The sequence below is a fragment of the Hippocampus zosterae genome, chromosome 9, assembly GCF_025434085.1.
Source record: "Hippocampus zosterae strain Florida chromosome 9, ASM2543408v3, whole genome shotgun sequence".
NCBI lineage: Eukaryota > Metazoa > Chordata > Actinopteri > Syngnathiformes > Syngnathidae > Hippocampus > Hippocampus zosterae.
Window position 1 is genome coordinate 18,018,757 of NC_067459.1, and position 19,179 is coordinate 18,037,935.

The following is a 19,179-nucleotide window of genomic DNA, read 5'->3' on the forward strand; positions in this document are numbered from 1 at the left end:
GTCCTGCAGTTTATGTTACTTTTTGTTTTGTCTGCCAAGGAGGCTATGGATTTTACAGGCATTTCCTGGTATGTGAACAGTAAACATCAGAATGGATGGAATGGATTGTCAAGTACATGGAAGTGAACTGAATTATTTTAATAACACTGCAGATTACAATAAGAAAGTGAAACAGACTTAGGTTACGAGAATTTAAAATAAACAATTTTATTCTAAAGTAAAACCCGCAAAAGTTTAATTGACACCAATTGACTTGTTTTTGGTTGTATCACCTCTGATCCAAAGGAAAATTTTAGGTATGTAGTTCTCCTATCTATGCCTCTTCTGTGAACATTTGTGGCTAGCCATGACCTGGGTGATGGAGAACCTACATAGACCTACAGAATCAAGTCAAACAAATGTTTACCTTATTAAGGAAGAACTTGGGTGATAGTTTCAGTCCATAAAGAGTGAGGCTACAATATGGATTGCTTGACATTTAAAATATTTCTCCTAAAATATTTATCATATGGACAAATATTTTTTTTGTAATTTTTAACTTTCTTATGATGGCGTCGCGGACACTCGCAGCAGCTCCTTTTGTTTTATGTTGTCTTGAGAGGGAAGAAAAATGTGACGTATGTGTAACATACAGCACATTTGACAATAAAGTTGTATCGAGTCCAATCCAAATAGCACAGATTTCATAGAGTCTATTAAAATTCTTATTAATGTAATGGAACACATCTAAATATCTGAGAGGGTCAACAAAACCATCTTGTGTGAAAGAGTGCGACATTGACATCCTGAAATTTGATTTTATTCAGTATGAGTTATTTCAAGACGGGTTTAAATGCAAAAGGCAGTTGTAGTTTATGTTTTGAGCCCGTAGATGGCAGTGCCGGTTTTAATTCAACGCATGAGTCGGTTTGTATTCGTCAACGCCGCGCAATGCATTTCGTTACTTGAAGTTAATTTGCTCAGTGAAGCGTACAAGCGAATGAGAAACAAACTACATTTCCCTCTCCCCTAAATTGAATGTCGCGCAGAGGCATTTTTTTCCTCCACTCGATTATCTTCAATTTAAGTTTCGTCTGTCAGCTGCAAGAATAGAACCACCCAAAAAAAGTCACCGAGAATGGAGCTAGTGTCGAGTAGCTTGAGCCTTCGGCATATGTAACGAGACGAATAAAAAAAACACGCAAGCTATGTGAGTTCCAACAATGCGATTTGAGGGGAAAGGGCAGTGATTTGAAGTCCTGTTCGCTTTTCTTCACTGCTCCGGCTAACCAGGGCTGGGTCCCGTTCCATTTGGGAGGCTGCGGTTCGCCAACATTTCCATGGCCGACCAAGAATATCCCGAAGCGGTACTTGTGACCGAGGCCGGGTCGCAATGGCTACGAGTTGAGGTGGAACGACTCTCCCGGGAGCTGCGAGAAACAACGCAGGAAAAGATCCAGGCAGCGGAATACGGACTGGCGGTCCTGGAGGAGAAACAACAGCTCAAGCAGCGATTTGATGAGTTGGACACCGAATATGAGGCGGTCCGACTGGAGCTGGATCAGCTCAGAGAGGTAGTATACGGTCACCCATTAAACATTTTAGAATGACGCTTGAAACATTTTTTGGGTCAGTCAGAATGATACGTAAAAGCAGGCTATGAAAAGCCAGACTTTGACTTGAATTATTGAGGTTTTACCTCTATAATTACATTCACTCATGGCTACACCTGCACAGGCTCATGAGATGAAATTACAAGAGCTATATAAAAACCACTGATGAAACTGTATACAATTCGTTTATGACACAAAATTGAACAATGTTTATGATCGTGGTCGTGTATGTTTAAAATACAGTGGTGCAACAACAGTGCATCCCACTGAGAGCTGTTAGGAATATTTTGCCATGGAATTGAGAAGCAGCTAAACAACAGGAAATATCTACACACAGGTCTAGATGCCATCTACGGATGCACTGATACCACTATTTTCAATACTAGTGTGTGTACAAGTATTTATATTTGAGTCCTCTCCAATGCCAGTTAAAGTGTGTGTATTGGCAATGTAATTACGTCCTGCAATTGTTATGAATAAAACTCTACTCAGATAGTCCAGAGCTGATATTCAAACTCCAAACTTCAGAATTGTCAAGCATACATCCTAACCACGAACCACCATGTTGCCCATTTCATTTCATTGATCATTATTTTTAACGTCAGTACATAGCTCATATTGAATCTCATTAGAATGTGCGGGTGTATAAAATATCCAGTGATTTGGAAATGGTTTTGATAAATAATCCTATTTGAGTTAAATATCTGAAAGCAGCATGTTGACGTGTGATGGAATAATTTCTTCACGCTAAAAGAGTGTCTTGTCACGTCTGGACTTGTGCTTCACGGTATGCAATGCTGTGTTCTTTTCACAACTGCCTATGTGGCAAACTTGAAATACAGAGAATATCGCACCAAGATGAAAGACAGCAGTCCAAATTCAATACCGACCCTGCAAAAATTCCTCCAATGCATTTGTGTAACTCCCACATCCTGCATAAGCACAGATACCCCCCCACGCCCACCCACTTCCCTTTGCAGGGGATGTAGTATTTTCTGTTTTGTATTGTCACCCAGTGTTTTGATCAACCACAAAAAAATACATATATTGAATGTGAGACACAAAGGATGACCTATTCTCAATAATACGTCAATGGTAAGTAACGGTCATCATCTGTAGGATATCGTTTTGTGGCGTAAATCACAGTCACTTGACTCAGTCTGAGCTCATTCTTGAGAAGGTCTCATGATGATGGCCCACTTCCTTTTTGAGTGATAATGCCGTCAGAGCTGGAGCCATGACTGACCACAGCCTGTTGCACAACAACAGTGGTTCGATTTTGATCTTTGAGAAAAAAAAGAGCAGTTTCATTGTGTTGTCTTAATAGTAGGCCATTCATATTAAGCCTCAGTGTATTTGCAGTTCTGGTGTGTTGCACTTTAACGGCTAATTCTGCTTTGTGAGCATCAGTGACTAAAAATACTGTCTGCTTGTATGTTATTCTGTCCGCGTTTGTCGCTATGCTTATCTGTCCTTTCTGTTTTCAGGCCTTTGGGCAAGTGCACTCAGCCCACAGGAAGGTGGCAGCAGACGGAGAGAGCAGGGAGGAATCGTTGATCTTGGAGTCGGCCAGTAAGGAGGCGCAGTACCAGCAGAAAGTCCTAGAGCTGCAGAATGACCTTCGTCAGGCCAAAGCGTCGATTGCAAGTGTGCAAGCTGAAAATGAACGCCTGTCACACATCACTTTGGAAATGAGAGAGGTGAATGAGATGAAAGTGATTTGAATTTAGTGGAAAATAAAATCTCCTAAGACTGAAATCAATTTGTCCTAGGGTCAAACTGTCATTTGAACTATAAAGGCAATATTTTAAGATGTGTTTAAGGCTAAAGAAAGAGTCCGTGAAAGACAGAGAATATTTGAAGCTTGGGATCATTTCAAATTTAACATTGAAGATAAAGTGCAATTATGTGTACACTCATTCGCTGACACCCATGTCACTCATGGAGGCTAAGGCCCCACTTTGAAAGTCTTACACACACAATGGCACCGATGCTACGGAAGAACGTGAGGATGGCAACCTCAGTGTTTTGAAGGAATCATCGGTAGAATTCTGAATTTAAAAAATATTAAAAGTCCAACATTCCAAAGTGTGTTTAGTGTGAGACACATTTTTTACGGAACTGAACTTTGTTTGAAACTGCAATTAAAAAACAAAAAAACAAAACAAAAACACATCCCTACTTATTCTTACACTTTCCCTATCGAGTAGACTTCTGACCAGGTGGAGTTGCAGCGCAGTCAGCTGCGGGATGACATTCGAGAGTATAAGGTGCGGGAGGCCCGCCTACTGCAGGACTACAGTGAACTGGAAGAGGAGAACATCTCCCTGCAGAAACAAGTGTCTGGGCTGAGACAGAACCAGGTGCGTCAGAGTGGTTGCGAATGCTGTGAAAAAAAAAAAAAAAAACCACACGCTAATGCTTAATTCGCTTGCCACACAATACTTTACAGCTTTATGTGCACGTCTTAATCACCATTTAGGTGGAATTTGAAGGCCTCAAGTATGAGATCCGCCGTCTGGAAGAGGACTCCCAGTGTTTAAACGGCCAGCTGGAGGATGCCATGCGGCTGAGGGAGATTGCCGAGCGCCAGCTAACCGAGGCCTTAGAGACAATTAAAACTGAACGTGAGCAGAAGGCCACCTTACGCAAGGAGCTCTCGCACTACGTGACCATTGGCGGCTCAGTGTACAACGGCTCGTTCAATATCTCCTTCGACAACCTTAAACTCCACGACGAACCCTCCGCCATCTCTGATCTGGACAACGACGACTTAATCCGAGGCTTTGAGAACGGCTTGATTAAGGCAGGCGAAGGTGACAAAGATAACGAGACTGCGGCAGGCCACAGAGGAGACTCCTTCAAGCCTGCGCCGAGCCTGGTGGACGACCTACTGAGCGAGCTCAACATTTCTGAGATTCAGAAACTGAAGCAACAGCTTGGACAGGTAGGAAATCCATAAACAAAGGTTGAGTTAGGGGTTGCCCGATTCAAACTTTATTTCATAGGAAATATGTTACACTGCTGAAACAGCACTTTTTTGTGTCTCAGGTGGAGAGGGAGAAAATGGCCCTCATCAACACGCTGCAGGAGAACCAGAAGCAGCTTGAACAGGCCTACGGGACCGTGTCCGAGCAAAAAGAAACCGTCAACAGGCTCACTGAGAACCTGAGCGCCATGAGGAAGCTTCAGGCCAGCAAGGAGCGTCAGTCGGCCCTCGACGGTGAAAAAGATCGTGACAGCCACGAAGACGGAGACTACTATGAGCTGGACATCAACGGCCCGGAGATCCTGAAGTGTAAATACACGGTGGCTGTTTCTGAAGCGGGCGAGTTGAGGCAGGAACTAAAGACGCTGAGGGCACAGTATGAGAATTGTCGAACCCAGTACCAAGATGAACGAGCACGGCTGGAGAGTGACCTCCATGAGCTCAGAACAAGGTTGGCTTCCGTGGAGAAGATTAGCCAGGCAGATAAAACGGAGATGGCTCGTCTGGAGAAAGAGCTCCGTCTGGTTAGCGAGACTGCCGGAGAATCACTCGGCAGCCTCAACGTGGCCCAAGATGAGCTCATAGCATTCAGCGAGGAGCTGGCTAATCTCTACCATCACGTCTGCATGTGCAACAATGAGACCCCCAACCGTGTCATGTTGGACTACTACAAGGAGGGCAAAGCATTGGTGAGGCGAGGACAAGAAGCGAAGGCACGCCCCTCTTCTGTACTTCTCACCAACGGAGTGGTTCCCGAGGGTGACCCTCAAAAAGCGGACTCTGTCGACAGCACCGTCGTTTCAGGCCCGGAGCCCCGCCCGGAGCCCCGCCCGGAGCCCATGAACATCTACAACCTGGTCGCCATCATCAGAGACCAGATCCGCCACCTGCAGCAAGCGGTGGACCGCACCACTGAGCTCTCCCGACAAAGGCTGGCCAACCTGGAGCTGAGCACCGTGGCCGATAAGGACAAAGAAGCTTGCATGGAGGAGATCCTCAAAGTGAAGTCTCTGCTCAGCACCAAGAGAGAACAGATCGCCACGCTCAGAGCTGTGCTCAAAGCCAACAAACAGGTCAGAGGACCACACGGACTCTCTTTTAGATGCATTATTTGGTACACTGTTTCATGACGTCCACTGTCAGAGAAGCATAAGTTTCATATTTAGTATTGTGGTTGTAATTTGCAGTTATAAAGTACTGCACTATATACTGTAAAATTTCATGAATAATACAATTTTTTTTTGCACAAAAAAAATCACGATATTATCTTACACAATTTAAACATGAACACCAATGTAGGAAAACAAGTCATTTAAAATATATTGGACATAAAAATTGAATAAAAATGATATCTGAATAAATTTGAAGACGGTCTAAAAGATTATATGATCATCTAGCATCTCTCTTGCTACAAAAAAATACAACTGAACTGTACTTAACAAATGTTCTGTACATGATTTAAAAAAATGTTTCAGGCACTGTAAGACTACAGTTTGTACAATTCTGACTTGATTAATAGCGATCCGTATGAAACACATTTATTCCTCAGACGGCGGAGGTCGCCCTGGCCAACCTGAAGAGCAAATACGACAGTGAGAAGGCCATGGTGACCGAAACTATGATGAAGCTTCGCAATGAACTCAAGACTTTAAAAGAAGATGCAGCCACATTCTCCTCTCTCAGAGCAATGTTTGCTTCAAGGTACAATGACTTTGTTTTTGTTTTTTATTGATGTATTCGTTCTTGGGAATATAATTGCACCTATGGCATACATTTTTTAGCAACACAACAGTCTATTTTTGCACGATGGTGGATGTGGCACAAAGCACTTTGGGAACTGTCTGATGTAATCGTTCCATCTGGAAAGACATTTGGTTTATGGCGAGAGCATGTGGGAGTTCTGCAAATGAGTAAAACGGGCAAATGGCACCCCCTTCTGTCGACGGGATTTATTTGTTCATTTCTTTCTTGGACTCATTTCTTGTTCTCCACGCTTGGTCCTGTCAGGTGCGATGAGTACGTGACCCAGCTAGACGATATGCAGAGGCAACTGGCGGCGGCCGAGGATGAAAAGAAGACGTTGAACTCTCTGTTGCGAATGGCCATACAGCAGAAACTGGCCCTCACCCAGCGTCTGGAGGACCTGGAGTTTGACCACGAGCAGGCACGCCGCAACACTGCTACTTCGGCGGCGGGAAAGGGCAAGGCTAAGGGCAAGGGAGCCGCGTCCAGTCATCATGTAAGTCTTGGTAATACCGCAGGGCTGCCGCTCAGGCTGCCCCCAAACAAACCTTTTTTGTACGCTTAGCATTATTTAAATTAAAGAACAACGGTTCTTATACTAGATGTAGCTTCCACAGTTCTTAACAGACTGAATCTATTTTGCCGGTGTGTTTCATTTTTTATTTTATAAAAAATAGACCATGAAAGCAGGCACTCATGTTAGTGTTTGCTGGTTATTATGATACTCATAGTACTTTTCTTTTAAATTTGACATTTTTTGAAATGTGATCTTTTTTAACAGTAAAATTGATTTACATTGTGATGATTTTATTTTTGAACTACAGTATTTAAAAATATCAAAAGTCTGGAAGCATTGACACACATTTAATTCCACACCAAAGTCGTCTTCTTCTTATTATTATTGTGCCTTTATTTTAAAGCTGTCCAACTTCTCGCAGACTTTTCCGTTGATCTTTCCAGCTTCAACATATTCACAAAATTCAGGACATACAGGTCGCAGTTTTCCAAATTCCTAAAACTCCCATTTCTCACAGGATTCCTCTCCCTAAAATAAATGCACACATACACACATAGATATGTACATACAAAAGGGAGTGAATAAGACGTTCAACAAAACACTGATTCAAAATACTCCAACTTTACCATATTTAAATGACATTTTTCCTTTTTCTCTCCTACCTCTTGGTGACATTTTTATTAAATTGTGAAAATTTGGGGGTCCTCTGTTTACACTGTATTGTCATCAAATCTTATCAAAGCCTGCATGAAAACCTCTTTGCACACTAACTTTTCCTACTGCCAATTTTGTGTCACTAACTCCCAATCAGCAATTAATTTAATATATTCTCTTTTTCTTATCTTTTCCTCCACAGTAAACCTCTCCTAACAAGTGTCCTTGAGGAGTCTGATCAGTGTGCAGTTTCCAGACACCCGTGCTCCTGGTGTCTTCACTCGAATTGTGTTCCGAGTTGCGCCTACACCAGATCATATACAACAATGGCCTTGTTTTGAAGTGCCAAAACTGTTTTGTAAACTGTTCTATGTCGCATCAGCAGTCTCGGTAATCCTTCAGTTTTCCAAGAATGCACGACACTTTGATAAATCAATGGATGAGCGCCATTATTAATTATCAAATTATTTGCTTGCCTGCGTGTGCGTGTGCGTGTGCGTGTGTTTCCCCGACTGAGCACTTTGAATTTTGTATGTTGCCGCTCCCTTTTCCCCACTTTTCTAATATTATGAAATATTTTTACAGAAAATGCATTTTTATCTGCCAGGCTAGTCATTATATGTTACTCACTGGCTTTTGTTGTTTATTTGTATTTATTTTATAACAAGAAGTCACCTCATGGAACACCTACGTTTTCAACCCATTGCTTGAAATCGTGAAACAAGAAACAAATGACACATTTCTGTTGGATACAAAAATAATCTTTTCTAGTGTAATAATGACCTACATAATGTTCTCTGCAACTACGGCACAGCAAATTATGCTCATCATCGGTAAGGAAGAGTATTAAATGCAAACTTTTATTTCAAGCTGTCTTAAGTTATGGTCAGATGTGAATACTGTAGTCCATATCCATGAATTATTCACTAAAGAGAGTATGTCATTCATGTGTGTTGTACTGTATAGGACTTTAAAAAAGCTTTTTAAAAAACAAACAAAAAAGATGTTTGCCTCCAGTGCCATTTTTTGTGAGTGTAAGTGCAATTTCTAAGATTGGATAACTCCTAACCCTTGGTCATACCAGGTGAAAATGTTACATTGTGTTTGTTACTTATTCCTACTTAGGTCACATTTCATTCTAACTACAATTACTGTTCAGTTGTGTTGAACAGAAGGTCAAAACAATTTCACAAAGACTTGGTGTAAAACACTAGCAAAAATCATCATGACTGCAGAACCGTTAATCCTAACGGGCTTTTGACTGATAAATAAAATGATCTAACTCCCGCGGTTCCGAAGAGTCATCTTTCTATATCTAGTCTTCCATTTTCTGAACGGTTCATCCTCATCTTAAATTAATAAATTTTCCATCTACGAGAGAAAATAATTATTCAACCAATCCATATGGTACTAATACCATCCATTGTAGGATAAACGCACTCATCAGTTACCGTATCAATTACACTTGCACAATCTAATGAGATCTAAAGCGAGAACTGTATCGCAATGTTATGTTGATCACTTTTTGTTAAGTGCTAGAAATACGTTTACAGTGTACTGAGAACTGTTAGATTATGTTCACTCATGTCTGTATAATACACACACACACACACGTTGTTATAGTATTAAGTTTATGACTGTCTCTGGAAGATGAGCATGATTGTTTTAGGAAATATCGGATTTTTTTACTCTGCGCTATTCAAATGGATCGTAGGGGCCTAATGACGTACGCAGAATGCATTTAACTTGAATCGCACTTCGGCAGGTCTTGCAGGTCCTCGATTTACGACGACACTTTACGAGGTTAGGGTAAGAATAAGTCGTTCAATCGGAGAACTGACACCCTCTTACTGGCTGTTTTCCATACTATGTTTTTCAAACAAATATCGATTTCAATGATCATGACTACTTCTGAATTTGCCTTTCTTGGGTCAGTGACACGCTAAGGCGCCCGTATGCTCGTGCTCTATCTAGCTTGTTCGAGTGTAAAGAAGTGAAAAAAAACGTCATGTCTATTTTTTATTATATTATACTTAAATTTCGTTCGCTGTATAATTTTAACGTTTCCGTTTTGCTTACATTTTTTCTCTTAATACAAAATAACGGCTACATTGATTTCCGCTTCCGGTGGCGGGGCGGAAGTTATGACGTTGAGGAGGCGTGTTTTGAGAAAGGACAGAGGGACTCCACTATGGGAGGTTTGTTTCTTTCGTTGTCTGGAAAAATGCTAATTTATCCTCCCACGTTGCCTCTTCTGATTTAATAGCTGAAGTTTTAATTAACTTGCACACTTTACTTACGAATAACAATTGTTCCGATATAAATGCTGTTTTAGTTTAGACTTTCAAAAAGTTTGTTTTTCTGAGAGATGTTGTAGCTGCTGCGGACAGTGGCCAACTCATGTGGACATGTATTGTGTTTCTTTTTGTTCGAGTAGATTAAAACGATGGTTCATATAACAGAAACCGTGTTTAGCAACATATCTATTTTTGCCAATGACTCGGCTTTGCCTTTTGTTTTAATGAGACTCCTATGTGTGGACAGACAGTTTCCATGACCAGCTGGCAGAGGATGGGGCTTTCCTCAGAGCAGAGAGGAGATTGGACACAGAACTGGTGGACAAAATCATCCTGCAGCTCAACAGAATCTACCCGCAAATACTCACAGACAAGGAGGCCACCAAGGCTAGTGACACGTGCACACATTTCACATCAAGTGCTCAACAATGCTTGTTGTCAAAACACAAGGAAACATTCAAATACAGTACTTGCCACTGTTGGGTGGGTTATTTTTAGAGTCAAATGTGGTGTTTGTCCACTTCAACAAGTATGATGGATTATTCTGTCATGCACCGCTTGACGGAGACACATACCACATCGTGGCACTCACACTGTACTCCCTACATTCAAAGATGATCATTTTTTATTATGGATGACTAGTTTAAAAGTGAATAAAAAATTGTAGCAAACTTATATCGCATTTATGGTCCATTGCAGTTCCGCAACTTGGATGTGCCCACATGTGTCCTCCTAGGAGAGCTCCTGACACACCTGCAGGCAAAAGGAGAGGAAGCATGTAGGGAATTTTACAGGGCTCTTCACCTGCATGTAGAGGATGTCTATTACAGTTTGCCAACACGGCTCCGCCTCCGAGGTTAGCGCCTGACATTTCTCCTACCATATATGATGAAAAACTCATGGATAACTAAATAACAACATGCATTCAGTTGAACTATCATAAAAATCAAACACAATCTCTTCGCTGGTGCTAACATTCATATCGGTCTAGTTTGATAACAGTCTGTCATTGTCATAAAGCGGTTCTCGTTTACAAGCATATTTTAAGTCACATTTTAACATTACAATGCCAACGTTCCACTGTATTCTAACAGTTTACACCCCCAAAATCAAAATCATCACTTTGTCTCCAGATTCTGTTGATCCTCTCACACTTCCAAGTGCCTACAAAGAGCGACACGTCATGAACGACAATGGTAAGAGAAATATGTACAATGTACTGAATAAACTTTTGTCATGTCAGTGAAGGATCCCACTATTTGCTGCAGTTTTGCATGCATTCATCAATAAAGTCATTAGGTCCGTTCAGCAATTGAAATTCCCTCTTTCTAGGTCCCCTCTTCTTTATAGGCTGCTTCAGTGTTGCAGTTGGAATGGCATTGGTCTATTACTTTGGTGGTAAGGAGCGATCTTCTGTATGACATACATATAATCCCAGGGAGATTTATTCGGTTTAAAAGCGACGTTATTGTGTGGGGTCAAGTTTCACTGTATAGGGTGTCCTTCTTCTGTAGAAGCCAAACTGACTGGAGGAAGCGGGGCTCTTGGGATGGCGGCATTAGGTTTGAAAAGAAAAGCCCGCGAGGTCCTTGTGTGGTACACCGAAGAAAGCTTCATGAAGTAAGGATCGACTGACCATCAGTGGCCAAGGGCTTCAGCAAATCTTTATTTGTACCAAAGCACAGCACCATACATTGCCTTTCAAGTGATAAGATTATTATTTTTTTGATATATTTGTATTTATTACTTTGGAGGGGTCCAAAATATGAATGATGAGGAACAATTGGGTCTACAACAATAGGCTTATACTTGGTTGATCGCTATTTAGTTTGAGGTAAATCAATCATTAAAATGAAGAGGGAAGAGTTCAATACTATTCAGCATCTTTTTACTTTCTAAAACCTTTACAATTTCAAAGATTATAAATGCAGTCTCCATTTTTAATGGCCGCAGCTGATACACTTAGTTGGTAGTTTGTCGCCCTCGTGTGGTGTAATGATAAAGACAACAAGAACAAAGTGAATTTATTCAGCGAGGTAAAACGCAATTTGCTGAGATAAATATGCCAATTTTTCAGTGCCTGGTCGTGTAATCAGATGAAACAAAGTCATGTCGATTGGTTTCGTTCTGTCTGGAAAAAAGCTACGTTATACTGTAAGCCAATGCGCATGAAGTCACATGACTGCCCTAGCCAATACCGTCCATGTTTTGTGCGAAGTGCATTATGGGTTTCACATATTTAAAAAACAAACAAACAAAACGAAGCAATGCCAAAATAAATTTTGAATGGAAACACACTAACCTTGTAGAAAATAACGAAATAAAAGCTGAAATACTTATTTTGTAGTAACATTCTATAAGGATTGTTGGCACCTTAAGTGAAGTAGGACGGTTTCGTTATCACTATAAGACGCCATTTTGTTGACGGTGGTGGTTGTGTTGTATGAAAGGAGAGAAGGTTAGCACTCCCCTTGACAAGGATGGAAATGGCCCCTGTGGCCTGCAACACATATACGGTTAAGGCATTGCCACCTACTTCGTGGCATCTCTAACCGAGTTTTTTTTCCTCGTTTAACTTTTTATAATTTATTTGAGCTCGTAATCAGAATTCAGGGACAATTGTAAGTTTTTATATTTTCACCCACGCAGTAGAAGCATTCTATTGCAATAAACAATGAACTTTCAAACTTGAATGCGTTGAAGGTTTCTGTGAATATTTAGTCATTTTACTCTGCAGTCTGCTGCAAAATATAGTCCATACAATATGCCTTAACTGATATGTGAATAAATCACAACCCCAATATTGCTCGACTTTATTTCCCACATTCATTAGACATTTCTATACTTGAGTGCCTTCTGACAATTTTAACATTTCTCAAAAAATACTGCCTGGTAATGACCAGATTTACCCTCCCAGTGAAATATAACATGAAAATATTGATGTGTGAAGTGTGTCTCGGGATCCTGTCAACAATTGAATCAAAAAGTAAAACAAAAGGAGGACTCATGTACCTAACCATCACTAGAGTATAGAAATGGTGCTTTGTGAAAATATACAGAAGCAATTCTACTATACGCATGGTTTGGTGTTTGTGTTTCTTATATCATTGTGCCGTTGGGTGTCCATATTTTAATTCTCATTGATGTTAGCTGATATTCCAGGTATCTTGTCCCTGCTTCTATTTTTTGTTTCTTCGTCATGTTAAGATGCCTTAACCATAGAAGTGCCACTTTGGTCCTTGGAACTATGTATAGTCTGACAATAAACAAAATGACAACATTTGTTTGTTTTGATCATAACTTTAATTTAAAATATTGCTCACAGCGTTTGTTACACCATACTTTAAAATCCAAAAGAGATTTTAGTCCTTAGAAAATTCTATAAAAACACATCATCGAACACAAATAATGGAACAGATACCGTAAGGCTTTAACTAAAATATGTGCATTGGCTTATCTTATTTTAAATACACAGTAGTGGTTGCATAGCATGAAGCAAGTATACAATGAAATTAGTAGCTCTAGCTCTTGGTTCATGCCTAAAAGATTCAATTGAATATTTATTTTGAGGCATTTCAAGGGTCAAGTATCTTCAAATGAAGGAAAAACCTGTTTGAAGGAAGTATGGGATGTACATTATGATGACATCATTCACTAAATTAAAGCATAAAAAAATCCAGTGACAAACAGGATTACAAAAAATGTGTTTGTATGATAAGGCAGTTGTTTTAGTCACAGCAACCTGAGCATGATATTAAAATAAGCATACATTTATGTAACAATGAAAAACAACAACAACAACAAACCCCAATACTGAGGAACAGTTAGAAAAGTAACACAGTCATAGTAAAGTGGATTAAGTTCATCTGACTGAGCCATTTGATCCTCGGCGTACATTTGCTCTCCTCGAGCCCGCGAGGTCAAATTCCAGGACAAACGCTGTGTGTGCATTTGCCAGACACTTTGTAGGCAGAGTAAATACGTTCTTTGTGAGTTCAAATGCGTTTTGAATAAATCCACGGAGGCAGACAGGTGACGCTGGTCACTGTTTGAGGTCGTTGGGCCGTTGGACACCGAAGGCTGTGATGAAAACGTTGACCACGACGATGACAAACACAAAGGCTGTGGTCAGGTTCTCCAAGATGTTTAACCTGTAGTGCATGCGTTCGTCATTCAGGTTCCACTTCACTGCAAGAGATGAATTGCAGCATTATCATCAGCGTGACTCTCTTTGTCCGCTAAGGGGCAGTAAAGAGATGCCTACCAGATCAGCACTCGTAATTATTGATCCACTGATTAACTGTGTTTCCCCTATGATTCATTATTAGCTTGTCGTTCTTTTTTCAATTTTTTAATAGGACCACACTGGTTCCACTTTTAAGCTTTCCTTTTTATTTTAAATCTAGTCATGAGCAGAGCTCATGCATGAGTAATTTCAGATGGTTGACACAGGCAGTTCTTTCTGTTATGACACTCTAAATTTAGCCACTTTCCACAATAATAGCATGCATGTGCTGTGAGGATAAGATAAGGACAACATTTCACATGCTTCGAGGAAACTGCAACTCTCAAATACTACACTGAAGGACCCAAATGGCACCTATTAAAGTGGGGCCTACAAGTAGAAGAAATAATGCATGTCCGTTTCTCTTGTATAGCGTTTATACAATCACCTCGTTAAAAAAAAAAAATCAGATTCTTTCAGTCAGCTCCGTATCAGATGGCTTTAAAAGAGGCCCTTATGTGAAACCAACCTAGTTGCGTGTCAGGTTACCTTGGTGAAAACAGGAAGTTCTTGAATCGAATCCGCTTGAAGTGAAAGCAACAGACAAAACGTTTCGGACAAAACGACCACAAACTTACCGATGAAAATGAGCATAATCCCGACTAAGATTTGCAGGGTGAGAGAGATGCTGATGAGAATGATGATTGGCATGTAAAAGGATAAGACCGGGCCTTGCTCCAGCACGGCCTTCAGCTGCGAGGCATTGGCCATCAGCAGAGCCACATCCAACATGCTCTGTGCCATACTCTTCTTGTTGGCATAATGGTTCATGTTCAAGGGTCTCCTTGGCCTCATCGGCAAGTCCTGAAGCGAAACCTGCAACACAAAGACCATATGCATGAGGACCGTTCAGTGGAAGTCTTGAATTATAAGTTTGGCTCTACGGACAACAGTCAGTGTGCCTTGTGTTATTCTTTTAAAACATCACTGAATGAACAGTGATAAGAAAAAAAAACACACTAGTGATTGAATTTGCCATAGAAAAGTGGCACACAGAGCTCTGTCCAGGCTGTTCAATAGAAGATGACAATGAGAGACAACAAATAAAAGTCAAGCGGAGTGGACTCGGGGTTGAAAGAAACTCGATTTGAATCAGAAAATCAATTATCATTGAAACGAACCAAATTGAGCCTTTGCACTTTAAAATTTACCGTCCTTATCTTTACGGTAGGCTGTATGATGTATAGTGTATGTGTAGAATTTATATAGGTACTCAAATGCCGTCTCGATGTAGTTTAAAGTTCTTTCTCTTCATTTCATGAACTTGAATAGTTTGGCCTTTGGAGACTGTGCTCGATTTCCAACTAAATAATCAGCTTTCGATGGCGCAGTGTTTCAAAATCCCAAGTAGAAAATATTGTATGCTTTCGTTTCCTTTTGGGGGAATTTGGGCCTCTTTTTTTACAAGATGGAAATTCCAACAAGCCATCAACATGTGTTTCTTGGCACAAATTGTGAGTTTTAGTATGAGAAACCAGTGCACTTCTACGCTGCCCTTCATGTGCGAATAGGGTCTTGGTGAGGGCATTGCACAACCGCGTTCATCCCACTGTGCTGTTTATTTTCTTGGTGGGGAAACCCTGATGGAAGTCAAAATGCTGAGGAGCTGAAACCAAAACTTGGAACACTGTCATGACCCACAGGATAACAGTTCTGCTTTCATTATAAAGGTCAAATCATGTCGTAAACGCCACATCCTTTTTTTAGACTTTAGTGGGTTCATTTAATACTCTGGGGCCTCCACCCAGAGGCGTTGGGAATAAGCCAACCACGTGAATCACGCACGACGCTGAACAAACTCAGATGTTCAGCATCTTTGATAAATAACAGCAAATGCAAATCGAATTAAGATTAAGATATCCTTTATTTGTCCCGCAATGGGGAAATTACAATTGAATGTGGCATCAGGCCCGTTTTGACAAGTTACGTTGTTGGAATGGGGCTGGTCATTCCAGCCAGGAAGAAGCCATGTGCATACTTCCTTGTTTTGTATGCCCATAACCTTACATAAGAGGAAGCCCTGATCACTGGCAACAGGACAAGTTCTGCATAGATGAGTTGTCAAGGTTTCATCTGCGCCGAGCACACAGCAGCAGTTTCAACAAGCGCCTGCCTTGTGCTGCGGCTGACAACGCTAAGTTGTGGACCAGAATGCCACAATCGTGACACTATTTCCTTTTCACTTCCTCCTCTCTTCATTCGTTTTTGCTTCCCCCCCATGCCCCTCAGTTTACTGTTGTTCGAGAGAGGCTTTCTCAAGAACTTGGACTGGGTTCTTCCTGTGGGTCTGTAAAACCTCTGGGACATTGTGAGGGATTGCAGCCCCCATAAAAGTCAATTAAAGATTCTGTGCCTTCATTGTTCTTTGGAGATATATCAGAACAGAGATGACATATTTGATGAATTAAATGATGGTTGCACAGCTGTTATAGTTACTTTATGTATTCTTCAACAATTGGATGCGAATTCCTGCCCGCAGTAACATAGCTTTTAAATTGTGTAAAGAACATAAAAACATGCTAGGTGTGATAAAAATCATAGTAGTAGTTTTTTTTAAATCATGATTATCATTGTTTTGAATTCATCAATTTCTTTTAAAAACTAGAATTTCCATACAGCCACAGTGTATTCAAATGGTGACAAGTGCAATATCGTAGCAACACCCAAATAGGGAGGAACCTCTGCAGTCTACCTCGTTCTAGATTTTCAGGAGAATTTCGTCCTAAATTTACACTCGCATGACATCATGTAAGACTAAATTCAGGAATTCACGGGAAATTACCGGCACTAAGCATCTGAAGACAAAATGTGATTATGACAGAAAGATAAATGAAATTTGCCTGCCAAAGACAATATGACTACTGGCCATAAGGGGAAATCATTTAAAAAAAAAAAAAACTGAATGTCCACAGCAGTGTATGTGAAAAGACTCACATCAAAGGAATCATTTTTTCTCTAAATGCACATTGTCACAAATACTATACAGTATTTGGTTTTCATTAACTTTCAAAAACCGATTGATATAAAAATGATTTATTAGATATAAACACATAATGGGGTAGGACTAGATACGTTTTTTACTTCTTCCTACTCCCTTGAACATAATAACTGTGTTGAATGAAGACTGATTTCTTTCTTTTTACTATTTTATTTACCGTATTTTCTGTCAAATTATTCCTGTATATGTTTAATGTTCAATAAACAAACCAAATAGAGTAAATAGAATACACCAGTTAACTTCTTTTTACACTTGTATAGCTGCAGAGGATGTAGCAGTGAACTCAACTCACTTCACATCAAGTTTGGCAAAGTGAACAAATGTTAAAACAAACAAGCTTCGAGCGGTTTACATTCGTGCCACTCCCAGTTGAAGTTTGCCGTCAAACGAAACATTCAAAAACATAATTATTTTAAACAACCCCATAACGTGTCTTTAACGTCTGCTCTCTTAATTAATGCTAACACATATTCAGAAACGCCATAGACAGGATGTAAATAGATATAATGCCATCCAGTGGCCAATTCGCACACCCCAGAATAGATTCATACATTCATATTTTTTTAGACAAGAAAAGTGGTAACATAAAAATAATAGTTGCATTTTTAAAGTTACAGTTACAAGTTAGGAACGTTACAGTTTCACAATAACAGTTAATTCAGTAATACTGCATTGTTACTGCATCTTTATTCTCAAAAACACAGAACTAGAAAGCCTTTTTTGTTGCTCTCAGAAAAATAGGGCTGTGTGCCTGTAAATAAGACACCTTTTAGTCTTTAAACAAGAATGAAAACAAATTGTGACTTTTTCATGTTGCAGGGATGTCAGATTTATGTTATATGTCACAACCATATCAGAGCTTTTAATTGGCCCAAAGCTAAGGGAGGGAAAAGTACTTTTATTGTTTTATTGGCACGTTGGTCTCGAGGAATGCACATAACACACGAAAAAAGTCACCACTTTTTTTTTCTTTTACAAATTCTTCACGGACCCCACTTGGATATCCGCTGAGTTATATAGTGACTGTTAGATCATCATATGGGTGAGATCAGAGCAACCTGACAGGATGCTTCATTTTCCAGTCACTATTGATGACATCATTGTTATGTCCCTTTTGCCCATGAACCCACCAATATGTTAGCGTTGGTCAGCTTTTACAGATTGACTCAACTAATGTATTAGGCCCGTTTAAACACGCGTAGATATGCCACCAGACCTATTGCATTCCATTGTAAGGGAGAATTGGTTTTATTAGGTCCTATCAAATGTACATGCAGTATACAGTAAATACAGTTCCTACCTTTTAATAAAAGGCACGGTCCTTCACATTGTTGAAAATATTTATAGATATGTATATGTTTTTTTCATCATTCGAATGCTGTCTCCAGCTCAAGCGAACTCCCCTGCTAACTTGATGCTTGTCGTAAAACTGAAACTACTCGGAACCGGGTCTTTTCCTCGGCGAAATATAAACGCTTGTGTCAGCTTCATTAAATAGTGAATGGCGGATAATCTGAACCAGATAGTGAAAATCTGGTTAGATCCAAACCGGTGAGCGTTTATTTTTTCTTTCCAGTTTCCAGCCTCTGCGGAGCCCCACCGGTTTATCGCTACTGCGGCTTAGCCCATCACAAGTAGAGTAAACGGGGTTCGGTCCATTCTAACGGTACCGCCTTACCTCCGCGTCGCCGTTCCGGTCTGCATCGCCGTTCATCTCCAAGTCTCCTGTTGCCATCTCCGATAAACGATCTGTCTTCCAGGACCGAGAGGACATGGATTAATCCGGGAATGTTGGAACAGTCGCGTTGGTCGAGAGTGTGTGTGTGTGTGTATCGGGGCCACAGTCACGGTCAGTGGAATTACAACCCTGTCGTGACGACAGAAGAGGGGAAGTAAAGCCAACACTCCTTCCCGCCCCTTCACCGACACGAGGGCAGGCAGATTCGCGCTAACGACGACTACACTCACTAGTTTAGTTGTCGTGCTAGGGGTTTCCCTCCTCTTTTTCCTCACCACACTCGGGAAAAGTGATGAAAATATAAGATGAGTAATGTGAGCAGCCGAAGAACTTGACTTGTTTCCTGTATTTGGCGCTTTTCTGCCA

At 40.5% G+C, this 19,179-nt stretch overlaps 3 protein-coding genes and 1 non-coding gene across 5 annotated transcripts; 3 read left to right on the forward strand and 1 right to left on the reverse strand.

Annotated features, from left to right (window-relative positions):
* The first annotated feature begins 1,009 nt into the window (after nt 1-1,009).
* Nucleotides 1,010-8,784, forward strand: bicd2 (bicaudal D homolog 2 (Drosophila)). The gene is made up of 8 exons (XM_052077222.1): nt 1,010-1,553; nt 3,080-3,292; nt 3,803-3,955; nt 4,075-4,539; nt 4,644-5,654; nt 6,131-6,282; nt 6,589-6,820; nt 7,698-8,784. The coding sequence occupies exons 1-8, from the start codon at nt 1,320-1,322 to the stop codon at nt 7,698-7,700; spliced, it is 2,463 nt and encodes an 820-aa protein (XP_051933182.1). The 5' UTR covers nt 1,010-1,319; the 3' UTR covers nt 7,701-8,784.
* Nucleotides 8,785-9,618: 834 nt separating this feature from the next.
* Nucleotides 9,619-12,353, forward strand: card19 (caspase recruitment domain family, member 19). The gene is made up of 6 exons (XM_052077223.1): nt 9,619-9,693; nt 10,040-10,179; nt 10,492-10,648; nt 10,926-10,988; nt 11,125-11,190; nt 11,307-12,353. The coding sequence occupies exons 1-6, from the start codon at nt 9,687-9,689 to the stop codon at nt 11,414-11,416; spliced, it is 543 nt and encodes a 180-aa protein (XP_051933183.1). The 5' UTR covers nt 9,619-9,686; the 3' UTR covers nt 11,417-12,353.
* On the forward strand, nt 12,229-12,356 carry LOC127608328 (U6atac minor spliceosomal RNA). Its single transcript, XR_007964245.1, has one exon. It is a non-coding gene; the product is annotated as a U6atac minor spliceosomal RNA (small nuclear RNA).
* Nucleotides 12,357-13,072: 716 nt separating this feature from the next.
* Nucleotides 13,073-19,168, reverse strand: ninj1 (ninjurin 1). 2 transcript variants are annotated; one of them, XM_052077225.1, is made up of 4 exons: nt 19,044-19,168; nt 18,754-18,942; nt 14,656-14,893; nt 13,073-13,980 (listed from the first exon to the last, which is right to left on the reverse strand). In XM_052077225.1, the coding sequence occupies exons 2-4, from the start codon at nt 18,847-18,849 to the stop codon at nt 13,835-13,837; spliced, it is 480 nt and encodes a 159-aa protein (XP_051933185.1). In that variant the 5' UTR covers nt 18,850-18,942; nt 19,044-19,168; the 3' UTR covers nt 13,073-13,834. The 2 variants fall into 2 exon arrangements, with proteins under 2 accessions (XP_051933185.1, XP_051933184.1); XM_052077224.1 differs by having other exon boundaries at nt 18,754-19,101.
* Nucleotides 19,169-19,179: the final 11 nt, after the last annotated feature.